Here is a 14,628-nt window from a genome sequence, read left to right on the forward strand (position 1 = left end):
CACTGGACCCCACTGTGCAAAGGGGAGATTCTCACAAAAATCATGGTGTTCTACCACAAGTGTCACAAGACTCATCCGAAGGTTTAAAAAAACAAGGTAGTATTGAGGTAGTTTTGTTGTTACCAAGAAATGGGGTTAAATATGTGTAAATGTAGATTTCCTGAGCTTTCTTATATTTCCTAGAAATAGGACAGACACTGAATCATTTTTTACTGTCTTTTTTGCCATTAATGAATGTTAGTCAATGCATTTCTATGGGCTATAGTAGTAAAGACCAAATTCAATGTATTATCATATGACTTTTTTAATAAATCATTTTAATACCTAAAGGGGTCCTACAATTCAAAATCAAATAGCTAAATGATCCGTGGTATGACCTTAAAACAATTCCAGGTGCTCCCCCATCCCCCATTAGTAAATTATAGTAAAAAGCAATATTGTCTGTATATGTTCCGATTTGAGAAATCCACACTGAGTGAGATTTTAGGCGCAGGAGAGGGGGCTATGCCTTTTACCCATGGGAGTGAAAACTAAACGTGTGCCCTGAGCCCTATGATTTGTAGGCCTATGTGGAAAAAAACGTTCTGACAAATTGGCAATAAACAGGAGCACTTCAAACTGGACCCCATTCACAACGGTAGTGAGTTGATTAACCTACCACAGCACACAACATAATTGTCGTCAAAAGAACGTCACCATCAACCGTCTACGGTAGACTGTTCTGTGGTCAGGGTACAGACGCGCTCATTCTGCGCTCAGCGTCAGTCCATTCCAAGAGTGGATTTAGGAGGTTTGTAGCGTCTTTGTCTGTGCGCTTCTGTTGATGATCAGCTGGGTTGAGATTGACAAGAAATGACTCACAGAAGACTGTATTTCAATGAAAGTGATTCAACAAAACGATGTTCTACCGAAGGAGATTCTGATAGAGATCATCCACCGTTGAAGACAGACTCATCTGCTAACAGTAGCGCAAACTGCCACGGACACGACAAGAGGTGAGTGTCATATTTTCAGAGTTGTATCAATGATAGCCTTATTATAAAGACAAAACAACATTGTATTCCTGACCGTTACGCGTTGTTGTATGAAGGCTATATCGATGGTTAGACTATGAAAAAGGAAAATACATTCATAATATCGCTATTAAAAAATGTTTAGTCTACAGTCCCCAAAAGTATTTTTAGTCGACAGTATCTGTGACCTCGTGGATGAAGAAAAACAGCGGATGTTATTAAGTAGCCTTTCTCCGTGTCCAAAGGGATCCAATGGAAAATGAAATACATTGGACTCTATTAGCCCAGGAGTGCTTAACATTGACAGTCCATGAAATTGACTAATTGGACACTAGCTCTTGCTATTAATTTTATGTTACGTCAAGATGTTATGTCTGTCTGTGTCCCCTTGATTTTGTGAAGGAAGCCTATACTTAAAGAAAGTATAGCCTGCTTATCCAATGTATAGCCTACTTTTCTATGCTGAAAATAAAAATATAAATGCAATCATTTAAATAATTTTACAGATTTACAGTTCATATAATGAAATCAATCAATTGAAATGAATTCATTAGTTCCTAATCTATGGATTTCACATGACTGGCCAGGGGGCACAGCCCTGGGAGGGCATAGGCCCACCCACTTTGGAGACAGGCCCACCCACTGGGGAGCCAGGCCCAGCCAATCAGAATGAGTTTTTTCCTCACAAAAGGGCTTTATTACAGACAGAAATACTCCTCAGTTTCATCAGCTGTCCGGGTGGCTGGTCTGATGAAGCCGGATGTGGAGGTCCTGGTGTGGTTACACGTGGTCTGTGGTTGTGGAGGTCCTGGCCTGGTGTGGTTACACGTGGTCTGTGGTTGTGGAGGTCCTGGATTGGCGTGGTTACACGTGGTCTGTGGTTGTGGAGGTCCTGGGTTGGCGTGGTTACACATGGTCTGTGGTTGTTTGGCCAGTTGGACGTACTGCCAAATTCTCTAAAACAACTTTGGAGGTGGTTTATGGTAGAAAAATGAACGTACAATTATCTGGCAACAGCTCTGGTGGACATTCCTGCAGTCAGCATTCCCATTGCAACGCTCCCTCAAAAGTTTAGACATCTGTGGCATTGTGTTGTGTTGACAAAACTGCACATTTTAGAGTGACCTTTTATTGTCCCCAGCGCAAGGTGCACCTGTGTAATGATCATGCTGTTTAATCAGCTTCTTGATTGATACACCACACCTGTCAGGTGGATGGATTATCTTGCAAAAGGAGAAAATGCTCACTAACATTGATATAAACACATTTTCGAGAAATAAGCTTTTTGTGCTTATTGAAAATGTATAGTATATTTTATTTAAATTCATAAAACAAAGGAACCAACACGTTGCATTTTATATTTTTGTTCAGTGTGATGTAATAGAACGGGCAAGAGAGCTCGGGGTTTGAACCCTCAACCTCCTGGCCCGAAGCCCAGTGCGCCATCGACTGTACCGCAAAAATATGCTCAAGAGTCAGAGACTTAATGTACGTTTATAAACCAGGGTCAAACATATGCTCAAGAGTCAGAGACTTAATGTACGTTTATAAACCAGGGTCAAAAATATGCTCAAGAGTCTGAGACTTTATGTACGTTTATAAACCAGTGTCAATACAGAGCCTTCAGGAAGTATTCACACCCCTTGGCTTTCCCCACACTTTATTACGTTACTTGTTTTCAACGCCCGGGGAACAGTGGGTTAACTGCCTTGCTCAGGGCCAGAATGACAGATTTTTACCTTGTCAGCTCAGGGATTCGATCCAGCAACCATTCGGTTACTGGCCCAACGCTCTAACCACTAGGCTACCTGCCGAAGGGGCCCAAGTATATACAAAGTGGTCTAGTTAACCCAGAAGCGAGTAGCACACTCTCTCATAAGTAGCCAGCCCAGCTTGGCCATGGTAGTGACCCACTCCAAAGGGAAGGTGATAGTCTTTTTTCCAATGCCTTCAGAGTAAGCACTTAACCTTGTTTAGGTGGTCAGATATTTGTTCCTGTAGCAGGTGATCTCAGAGCCACCCACTTGTGTGCTAATGGCTTGGTTAGTAATTCTTCAATCGGGCGATGGGACAGGCTGGCGTTGGGAGGGGCTGGCGTTGGGACAGGCTGGCGTTGGGACAGGCTGGCATTGGGAGGGGCTGGCGTTGGGACAGGCTGGCGTTGGGACAGGCTGGCGATGGGAGGGGCTGGCGTTGGGACAGGCTGGCGATGGGAGGGGCTGGCGTTGGGACAGGCTGGCGATGGGACAGGCTGGAGATGGGACAGGCTGGTGATGGGACAGGCTGGCGTTGGGACAGGCTGGCAATGGGAAAGGCTAGCATTAGGACAGGCTGGCTATGGGACAGGCTGGCGATGGGACAGGCTGGCTATGGGACAGGCTGGCGATGGGACAGGCTGGCGATGGGACGGGCTGGCGATGGGACAGGCTGGCGATGGGATGGGCTGGCTATGGGACAGGCTGGCGATGGGACGGGCTGGCTATGGGACAGGCTGGCTATGGGACAGGCTGGCTATGGGACAGGCTGGCTATGGGACAGGTAAGGTAAGGACAGCTTCCCAGCCATTTTGACAAAGACTTTGCAATTGGAGAGGACTCCAATATTGATCCTGTGGCAGATTATATTTATTAGAAATCTGGGCCAAGTTTAAGAATAGCTTAATACGGTTAAATAGAGCCAACAGACAAGTGATCCCTACATATTACCACGGTTCCCAAAGGATGGTTTATCTCCAATTAGGATACACTTATTGTGCCACAGAGGGGCCTGAGGTGATTTCTTCTGGTCCCAACGTCCAACTCTGTGCAATTTACCCCACAATGTTTTGGAGTTTCTAACAGTGGGGAGGTCCTTCAGCAGTGGACTCACTGTGCTAAATATTCTGAGCCAGGGCTCCCCCACAGGCCCCAGACTCCATCTGGTACCAGCCTGGTTTAGCCCCTCCCTTCCATCTGTACCAGCCTGGTTTAGCCCCTCCCTTCCATCTGGTACCAGCCTGGTTTAGCCCCTCCCTTCCATCTGGTAACAGCCTGGTTTAGCCCCTCCCTTCCATCTGGTACCAGCCTGGTTTAGCCCCTCCCTTCCATCTGGTACCAGCCTGGTTTAGCCCCTCCCTTCCATCTGGTACCAGCCTGGTTTAGCCCCTCCCTTCCATCTGGTACCAGCCTGGTTTAGCCCCTCCCTTCCATCTGGTACCAGCCTGGTTTAGCCCCTCCCTTCCATCTGGTACCAGCCTGGTTTAGCCCCTCCCTTCCATCTGGTAACAGCCTGGTTTAGCCCCTCCCTTCCATCTGGTACCAGCCTGATTTAGCCTGGTTTAGCCCCTCCCTTCTATCTGGTACCAGCCTGGTTTAGCCCCTCCCTTCCATCTGGTACCAGCCTGGTTTAGCCCCTCCCTTCCATCTGGTAACAGCCTGGTTTAGCCCCTCCCTTCCATCTGGTAACAGCCTGGTTTAGCCCCTCCCTTCCATCTGGTAACAGCCTGGTTTAGCCCCTCCCTTCTATCTGGTACCAGCCTGGTTTAGCCCCTCCCTTCCATCTGGTACCAGCCTGGTTTAGCCCCTCCCTTCCATCTGGTAACAGCCTGGTTTAGCCCCTCCCTTCCATCTGGTAACAGCCTGGTTTAGCCCCTCCCTTCCATCTGGTACCAGCCTGGTTTAGCCCCTCCCTTCCATCTGGTACCAGCCTGGTTTAGCCCCTCCCTTCCATCTGGTAGTAGCCTGGTTTAGCCCCACCCTTCCATCTGGTACCAGCCTGGTTCAGCCCCTCCCTTCCATCTGGTACCAGCCTGGTTTTGTCCCTCCCATCTGGTACTAGCCTAGTTTTGTCCCTCCCATCTGGTACCAGCCTGGTTTAGCCCCTCCTGTTTCTGGACAGACACAATAGCAGGAAAACGCAGAATGAAGTGGATGTTAGATCCGTTTGAATGCCATCCTCTGTTCTTTACCTCCTTTTAGAATAGTCTGAGGATATAGTCCCAATCTTGTCAACTTTAGAATAGTCTGAGGACATAGTCCCAGCCATGTCAACTTTAGAATAGTCTGAGGACATAGTCCCAGCCATGTCAACTATAGAATAGTCTGAGGACATAGTCCCAGCCATGTCAACTTTAGAATAGTCTGAGGACATAGTCCTAGGCATATCAACTTTAGAATAGTCTGAGGACATAGTCCCAGCCATGTCAACTATAGAATAGTCTGAGGACATAGTCCCAGCCATGTCAACTTTAGAATAGTCTGAGGACATAGTCCTAGGCATATCAACTTTAGAATAGTCTGAGGACATAGTCCCAGCCTTGTCAACTTTAGATTAGTCTGAGGACATAGTCCCAGGCATGTCAACTTTAGAATAGTCTGAGGACATAGTCCCAGCCATGTCAACTATAGATTAGTCTGAGGACATAGTCCCAGGCATGTCAACTTTAGAATAGTCTGAGGACATAGTCCCAGCCTTGTCAACTTTAGAATAGTCTGAGGACATAGTCCCAGCCTTGTCAACTTTAGTGGACAAACTCATTTCTCAGATTTTTGGAGGCAAGAAAGGTCAGAGTGGGCTTGCAAGTTGCAGTGTCTGGCTTTGCTGGCCCGTAGCCTCCATTTTCTTGCTAAGCTTGGACAGTTGTGCCTGCAGTGAATCCTTTATGCGCTGTGGTTTGCAGCTATCCCGGTTAGACATGTGTAATGTTTGGTTGAAACAAAAATCTGTCTTTCACTTGTATGCGTATCACTATGCCCCAAAATGGGTAAATATTGTTGCCAAAATCAGTTTTAGTGTCGAGTTCGATGAAGCTCCTCATCTACACAGCCATCCTCGTCGAGAGCACACTTGGTTACCCTAGTAACAGTTTTGTTTTAAATCAGCTTGAAAATCTATGGCAAGAATTGAAAATGTCTGTCTTGCAATGATCAACAACCAACATATAACAGAGTTTAAATATTTTTTTTAAAGAATTTGAAAAATATTGTACATTCCACGTGTGCAAATCTTTTAGAGACCTACCCAAAGAAGACTCACAGATGTAATCATTGCCAAAGGTGATTCTAACGTGTGTTAACTCAGGGGTGTGAATATTTATGTAAATGAGATATTTATGTATTTAATTCTCAATACATTTCTAAAAACATGTTTTTACTTGGTCATTACGGAGTATAGTGTGGAAATGGATGAGAGGAAAATGCAACATGTTACAAATCAAAAGGGGGTATGAATACTTTCTGAAGGCACAGTACTTCCAAACCTATTCTTCCATTACACATTAGACAGGCCGGGTGTGCATATGACCAAATATAGTTGGGCTACACTTATAGCAGGAGTGCTTGTATTATTATGCCAATTCCTTGGCTTATATTGTCATTCCAAATGGAAAACATGTTGGCTTGACAAGGAGCAATGGAGTAAGCAAGAGCACAAACAGATCAGGGAGCAGGCTCGGATCAGGGAGCAGGCTCGGATCAGGGAGCAGGTTCGGATCAGGGAGCAGGCTCGGATCAGGGAGCAGGCTCAGATCAGGGAGCAGGTTCAGATCAGGGAGCAGGTTCAGATCAGGGAGCAGGCTCAGATCAGGGAGCAGGTTCAGATCAGGGAGCAGGCTCTGATCAGGGAGCAGGTTCGGATCAGGGAGCAGGTTCGGATCAGGGAGCAGGCTCGGATCATGGAGCAGGTTCAGATCAGGGAGCAGGCTCAGATCAGGGAGCAGGTTCAGATCAGGGAGCAGGCTCAGATCGGGGAGCAGGCTCGGATCAGGGAGCAGGTTCCGGTCTGGGAGCAGGCTCGGATCAGGGAGCAGGTTCCGGTCTGGGAGCAGGCTCTGTCTGGGAACAGGCTTGGGTCTGGGAGCAGGCTCAGGTCTGGGAGCAGACTCAGATCAGGGAGCAGGCTCAGGTCTGGGAGCAGACTCAGATCAGGGAGCAGCCTCAGGTCTGGGAGCAGGCTCGGGTCTGGGAGCAGGCTAGGGTCTGGGAGCAGGCTCAGGTCTGGGAGCAGGCTCAGATCAGGGAGCAGGCTAGGGTCTGGGAGCAGGCTCGGGTCTGGGAGCAGACTCAGGTCTGGGAGCAGGCTCAGATCAGGGAGCAGGCTAGGGTCTGGGAGCAGGCTCGGGTCTGGGAGCAGACTCAGGTCAGGGAGCAGGCTCAGATCAGGGAGCAGGCTAGGGTCTGGGCGCAGACTCAGGTCAGGGAGCAGGCTAAGGTCTGGGAGCAGGCTAGGGTATGGGAGAAGACTCAGGTCAGGGAGCAGGCTAGTGTCTGGGAGCAGGCTCAGATCAGGGAGCAGGCTCAGATCTGGGAGCAGGCTAGGGTCTGGGAGCAGGCTCAGATCAGGGAGCCGGCTTGGGTCTGGAAGCAGGCACAGATCAGGGAGCAGGCTAGGGTCTGGGAGCAGGCTCGGGTATGGGAGCAGACTCAGGTCAGGGAGCAGGCTCAGATCAGGGAGCAGGCTCAGATCAGGGAGCAGGCTAGGGTCTGGGAGCAGGCTCAGGTCTGGGAGCAGACTCAGGTCAGGGAGCAGGCTAGGGTCTGGGAGCAGGCTAGAGTCTGGGAGCAGGCTAGGGTCTGGGAGCAGGCTCGGGTCTGGGAGCAGGCTCAGATCAGGGAGCAGGCTAGGGTCTGGGAGCAGGCTCGGGTATGGGAGCAGACTCAGGTCAGGGAGCAGGCTCAGATCAGGGAGCAGGCTCAGATCAGGGAGCAGTCAGCTACCACAGGACTTGACCAATCCCCTATTAGAGTCCTGAGTTAATTCTGGTCATGCCTAATGGACTGGGCTTCTGATTAGAGTCCTAAACTAATTCCTGGTGAGGTCACTTGATCAGGAAAAACTGAAATCCATAATTATGACGCATGATGAACAAATTGTGTGTTTTACCGGCTGCTCAAAAGGGAGAAATCAGCCCAAAAATCCAATTAAAGAAAATGCTTATCTTAAGTAATACAGGGACTAGACCGTACAGGGCCAGACTATATATGTGATACAGGGACTAGACCGTACAGGGCCAGACTATATATGTGATACAGGGACTAGACCGTACAGGGCCAGGCTATATCAGTGATGCAGGGACTAGACAGTACAAGGCCAGGCTATATCAGTGATGCAGGGACTAGACCGTACAGGGCCAGACTATATATGTGATACAGGGACTAGACCGTACAGGGCCAGGCTATATCAGTGATACAGGGACTAGACAGTACAAGGCCAGGCTATATCAGTGATGCAGGGACTAGACAGTACAGGGCCAGACTATATATGTGATACAGGGACTAGACCGTACAGGGCCAGGCTATATCAGTGATACAGGGACTAGACAGTACAGGGCCAGGCTATATCAGTGATACAGGGACTAGACCGTACAGGGCCAGGCTATATCACTAATACAAGGACTAGATAGTACAGGGCCAGACTATATATGTGATACAGGGACTAGACCGTATAGGGCCAGGCTATATCACTAATACAAGGACTAGATAGTACAGGGCCAGACTATATATGTGATACAGGGACTAGACCGTACAGGGCCAGGCTATATCAGTGATACAGGGACTAGACCGTACAGGGCCAGACTATATCAGTGATACAGGGACTAGACCGTACAGGGCCAGACTATATATGTGATACAGGGACTAGACCGTACAGGGCCAGACTATATCAGTGATACAGGGACTAGACAGTACAAGGCCAGGCTATATCAGTGATGCAGGGACTAGACAGTACAGGGCCAGACTATATATGTGATACAGGGACTAGACAGTACAGGGCCAGGCTATATCAGTGATACAGGGACTAGACCGTACAGGGCCAGACTATATCACTAATACAGGGACTAGACAGTACAGGGCCAGACTATATATGTGATACAGGGACTAGACCGTACAGGGCCAGGCTATATCAGTGATACAGGGACTAGACCGTACAGGGCCAGGCTATATATGTGATACAGGGACTAGACCGTACAGGGCCAGGCTATATCAGTGATACAGGGACTAGACCATACAGGGCCAGACTATATCACTAATACAGGGACTAGACAGTACAGGGCCAGACTATATATGTGATACAGGGACTAGACCGTACAAGGCCAGGCTATATATGTGATACAGGGACTAGACCGTACAGGGCCAGGCTATATCAGTGATACAGGGACTAGACCGTACAGGGCCAGGCTATATATGTGATACAGGGACTAGACCGTACAGGTCCAGACTATATATGTGATACAGGGACTAGACCGTACAGGGCCAGGCTATATCAGTGATACAGGGACTAGACCGTACAGGGCCAGGCTATATATGTGATACAGGGACTAGACCGTACAGGGCCAGGCTATATATGTGATACAGGGACTAGACCGTACAGGGCCAGGTTATATCAGTGATACAGGGACTAGACCGTACAGGGCCAGGCTATATCACTAATACAGGGACTAGACAGTACAGGGCCAGACTATATCAGTGATACAGGGACTAGACAGTACAGGGCCAGACTATATCAGTGATACAGGAACTAGACAGTATAGGGACAGACTATAAATGTGAGCTGCTTTAAATTGAGATTGGTACTTCCACCATCCCCTGCACTTTGATCATTCTGATATAGGTAGTCTCTCTCTTCTCTCTGGCTTTTTAAAATCATGTCTGGTCTGGTATCTGACCTGCACAATTAGGGCCCCCTCTCTGCTCCGCCCCCAGACTATGGTTGCGTCCCAAATTACAGCCTATTTTCTATATAGTGCACTACTTTTGAACAGGATCCATGGGCTCTGGCAGTGTGCTATGTAGGAAATAGGTTTCATAGGGCTCTGATCAAACTTAGTGCACAATGTAGGGAATAGGGTCCCCTCCCTCAACCACCAGACTGTGTCTGTCATTGTGAAATCACTGACTTCCCGTGTGTGTGTGTGTGTGTGTGTGTGTGAGTGTGTGTGTGTCTGTGTGAGAGAGAGAGATCTATATATTCAGTTACAATATCAGATATCAACCTTGTATTTTAGCCTGGTCCTATACACCGTTAGCAGTGTGGTATTGTTGTTGCCTACACATTTCAAGTCCTATCCCATTCCCCAATACCGCTGAACAGCCAACTTTAAAAAATGTAATAATCTACAAGTAGTATTTGTCGAATGCTTCGTAAACATCAGGTGTAGACTAACAGTGTAATGCTGACTGATGGGTCCTTGGTAAACAACAGGTGTAGACTAACAGTGTAATGCTGACTGATGGGTCCTTGGTAAACAACAGGTGTAGACTAACAGTGTAATGCTGACTGATGGGTCCTTGGTAAACAACAGGTGTAGACTAACAGTGAAATGCTGACTGAAGGGTCCTTGGTAAACAACAGGTGTAGACTAACAGTGTAATGCTGACTGACTGGTCCTTGGTAAACAACAGGTGTAGACTAACAGTGAAATGCTTACTTATGGGCTCTTCTAAACAATGCAGAGAGAAACATATAGAAATAACCACAGTAACAACATAAGGAATACGTTCACAATGCTAATATACACAGGGTACCCATCCCGAGTCGATGGGTACCAGTAGGTACCAGTACCGAGTCGATGGGTACCCGTACCGAGTTGATGGGTACCCGTCCCGAGTCGATGGGTACCAGTAGGTACCAGTACCGAGTCGATGGGTACCAGTAGGTACCAGTACCGAGTCGATGGGTACCCGTCCCGAGTCGATGGGTACCCGTCCCGAGTCGATGGGTACCAGTAGCGAGTCGATGGGTACCAGTACCGGGTCGATGGGTACCAGTACCGTGTCGATGGGTACCAGTACCGAGTCGATAGGTACCCGTCCCGAGTCGATGGGTACCCGTCCCGAGTCGATGGGGCCCAGTAGCGAGTCGATGGGTACGAGGTAGTTGAGGTAGATATGTACATATAGGTGGGGATAAAGTGACTAGACAGCAGGCCAGATAATAAAAACTGTAGCAGCAACGTGATGTCCAGGTAGTTAACCTGGACTAACAACTTATCAGTCTTATGGCTTGGGGGATAGAAGCTGTTCAGGGTCCTGTTGGTTCTAGACTTGATGCATCGGTACCGCTTTCCGTGTGGTAGCAGAGAGAACAGTCTTTGACTTGGGTGGCTGGAATATTTGAACATTTTTTAGGGCCTTCCTCTGACACCGCCTGGTATAGAGGTCCTGGATGGCAGGAAGCTCGGCCCAAGTGATGTACTGCGTTGTTCGCACTACCCTCTGTAGCTCCTTGCGGTCGGATGCCAAGCAGTGGCCGTACCAGGCGGTGATGCAGCCTGTCAAGATGCTCTTAATGGTTCAGCTGTAGAACTTTGAGGGTATGAGAACCCATGCCAAATCTTTTCAGCTTCCTGAGGTGGAAGAGGTGTTGTCATGCCTTCTTCATGACTGTGTTGGGTGTGTCGAAAACATAATTCTTTAGTGCTGTGGAGGAACTTGGAGCTGAAGACCCACTCCCCTACAGCTCTGTCAGTGTGGATGAGGGCGTATTCGGCCCTCTGTTTCCCGAAGTCCATGATCAGCTCTTTTTGTGTTACTGATCTTAAGGGAGAGATTGTTGTCCTCACACCACACTCCCAGGTCACTGATCTCCTTCCTATAGGCTGTCTCATTGTCGTCAGTGATCAGGCTAACCACTGTTGTGTCGTCAGCAAACGTAATAATGCTGTTGGAGTCATGTACGGTCACAGAAAGTACAGGAGGGGACTAAGAACACACCCCTGAGGGGCTCCTGTGTTGAGGATCAGCGTGGCAGATGTAGTTGTGTTGTTATCTACCCTTACCACCTGGGGTGGCCCATCAGGAAGTCAAGGATCCAGTTGCAGAGGGAGGTGTTCAGTACCAGGGTCCTGAGCTTAGTGATGAGCTTGCAGGCCACTATGGTGTTGAACGCTGAGCTGTTTTCAAATGAACAGCATTCTCACATAGGTGTTCCTCTTGTCCAGGTGGGAGAGGGCATTGTGGAGAGCAATAGGATGGCTTCATCTGTGGATCTGTTGGTGCGGTATGAGAACTGGAGTGGGTGTCCAGAGTGTCTGGGATCATGGTGCTGATGTGAGCCATGACCAGACAGTCAAAGTATTTAATGGCTACAGATGTGAGTGCAATGGGGCGATAGTCATTTAGACAAGTTACCTTGGCATTCTTGGGCATCTGCTTGAAACATGTAGGTATTACAGACTCTGTCAGGGAGAGGTTGAAAATGTTAGTGAAGACACTTGCCAGCTGGTCAGCGCACCTTCTGAACACGTGTCCTGGTAATCCGTTTCGCCCTGCAGCTTTGTGAATTTTAAGCTGTTTAAATGTCTTACTCCCATCTGCTACAGAGAGCGAGATCACACAGTTGGCCGGAACAACTGGTGCTCTCATGCATGGTTCACTGTTGCTTGTCAATCTTAGTCCTGTATTGACATTCTGACTGTTTGATGGCTTGTTGTTGGTCGTAGTGAGATTTATTTTAAGTGTCTGGATTAGTGTCCCACTCCTCGAAAGCGGCAGCTCTACCCTTTAGCTCGGTGCGGATGTTTCCTGTAATCCATGGCTTCTGGTAGGGATATGTACGTACTGTCACTGTGGAGTCAACGTCGGTGATGCACTTATTAATGAAGCCGTTGAATGAGGTGGTATACTCTGCAATGTCATCGGATGAATCCCGGGAACATATTCCAGTCGGTGCTAGCGAAACAGTCCTGTGGCTTAGCATCCGCTTCGTTGGACCACTTCTGTATTGAGCGTGTCATTGGTACTTCCTGTTTGAGGTTTTGCTTGTGAGCAGGAATCAGGAGGATAGAGTTATGGTCAGATTTGTCAAATGGAGAGAGAGGGAGAGCTTTGTATGCATTTCCTACTGATAGAAATGAGATAAGACCTAGATTAAAAAAAAAAACATAGGATATTACAGTTCTCGAACGGAGCTCTCCAACCTGTTCCGCATGACAATGATCAAACAGAGCAGTTGCACAAACAGACTGGATCAGACCAGTGAAGTCCTGGGTGTTGAACTCCAATGTATTCTGAGTGGGAGGTAGAACCATCCATCCTGGCCTAACCACCATCCGTCCAGCTGTCTTCCTCCATACGGAAGCAGTAGTCTTACCTCGCGACCTCAAACACAATTACGTAAATTATGTAATTTCTAAATGCAATTATCTCAGAGAGATGGTACGTCTAGTTGGTCTGTCTTTAAGTACCCTTCCCAAAGTGCAACGTATGTTCCTACTGCTTTTGTTGTGACGTACGTACCCTATATAATGGGGGTTGATGTTTGATATACTCATTGTGACGTACATACCCTATATAATGGGGGTTGATGTTTGATATACTCATTGTGACATGCATACCCTATATAATGGGGGTTGATATACTCATTGTGACGGGGGTTGATGATTTTTTAAAATTTGTTTAACCTTTATTTAACTAGGCAAGTCAGTTAAGAACAAAGTCTTATTTTCAATGACGGCCTAGGAACAGTGGGTTAACTGCCTGTTCAGGGGCAGAATGACCTTGTCAGCTCGGGGGTTTGAACTTGCAACCTATCGGTTACTAGTCCAACACTCTAACCACTAGGCTACCCTGCCGCCCCGATTGATATACTCATTGTGACGTACGTACCCTATATAATGGGGATTGATGTTTGATATACTCATCTTGGAGTTCCTTGCTGTAATTACATGTATTTGACCACAGCTTTCCAGTATCCTGGGTCCAGAACTCCTGGGGGTTTGAACAATTTATTTCAAAGCATGTTTGGTGTGAGAACAAAAGGGAGAAGAGAAGAGTAAATAAGAGGAGAGGGGAGAGGAAAAGGAGGAGAGGAGAGAATAGAGAGGAGGGGGGAGGGGAGAGGAGTGGAGAGGGGTAGAGGGGAGAGGAGAAAGGAGGAGGGGAGGGGAAAGGAGGAGAGGAGAGAATAGAGAGGAGGGGGGAGGGGAGAGGAGTGGAGAGGAGTAGAGGGGAGAGGAGAAAGGAGGAGGGTAGAGGAAAGGAGGAGAGGAGAGAATAGAGAGGAGGGGGGAGGGGAGAGGAATGGAGAGGAGTAGAGGGGAGAGGAGAAAGGAGGAGGGGAGGGGAAATGAGGAGAGGAGAGAATAGAGAGGAGGGGAAAGGAGGAGAGGAGAGAATAGAGAGGAGTAGAGGGGAGAGGAGAAAGGAGGAGGGGAGGGGAAAGGACAAGAGACAATATCGCTCATACACATAGTGTATGTAGTAGTGAATGTGAATCCATAACCTTCCAATACTGTGTGTGGGGAGTCCTAGTTACTGTTAGATGGCTGCAGTATGAACATAGTTACAGTTAGAAGGCTGCAGTATGAGGATAGTTACTGTTAGATAGTTGCAGTATGAACATAGTTAGAAGGCTGCAGTATGAACATAGTTACTTTTTAGATGGCTGCAGTATGAACATAGTTACTGTTAGAAGGCTGCAGTATGAGCATAGTTAGAAGGCTGCAGTATAAACATAGTTAGTAGGCTGCAGTATGAGCATAGTTAGAAGGCTGCAGTATAAACATAGTTACTGTTAAAGGCTGCAGTATGAACATAGTTACAGTTAGAAGGCTGCAGTATGAGCATAGTTACTGTTAGAAGGCTGCAGTATGAACATGGTTAGTTAGAAGGCTGCAGTATGAACAGAGTTACTGTTAGAAGGC

The 14,628-nt window shown here is 47.8% G+C and overlaps 1 protein-coding gene across 1 annotated transcript in view; it reads left to right on the forward strand.

Annotated features, from left to right (window-relative positions):
• Window positions 1-697: 697 nt before the first annotated feature.
• The window catches only part of trpc6b (transient receptor potential cation channel, subfamily C, member 6b), a 96,231-nt gene continuing 82,300 nt past the window's right edge, over window positions 698-14,628 (forward strand). Inside the window, exon 1 of the mRNA XM_036965696.1 lies at window positions 698-995. Within this exon, the coding sequence (XP_036821591.1) occupies window positions 853-995 (143 nt within the window). The 5' untranslated portion in view covers window positions 698-852. The remainder of the gene's footprint in view (window positions 996-14,628) is intronic.

This window comes from Oncorhynchus mykiss, chromosome 27, assembly GCF_013265735.2.
Source record: "Oncorhynchus mykiss isolate Arlee chromosome 27, USDA_OmykA_1.1, whole genome shotgun sequence".
Classification (NCBI taxonomy): domain Eukaryota; kingdom Metazoa; phylum Chordata; class Actinopteri; order Salmoniformes; family Salmonidae; genus Oncorhynchus; species Oncorhynchus mykiss.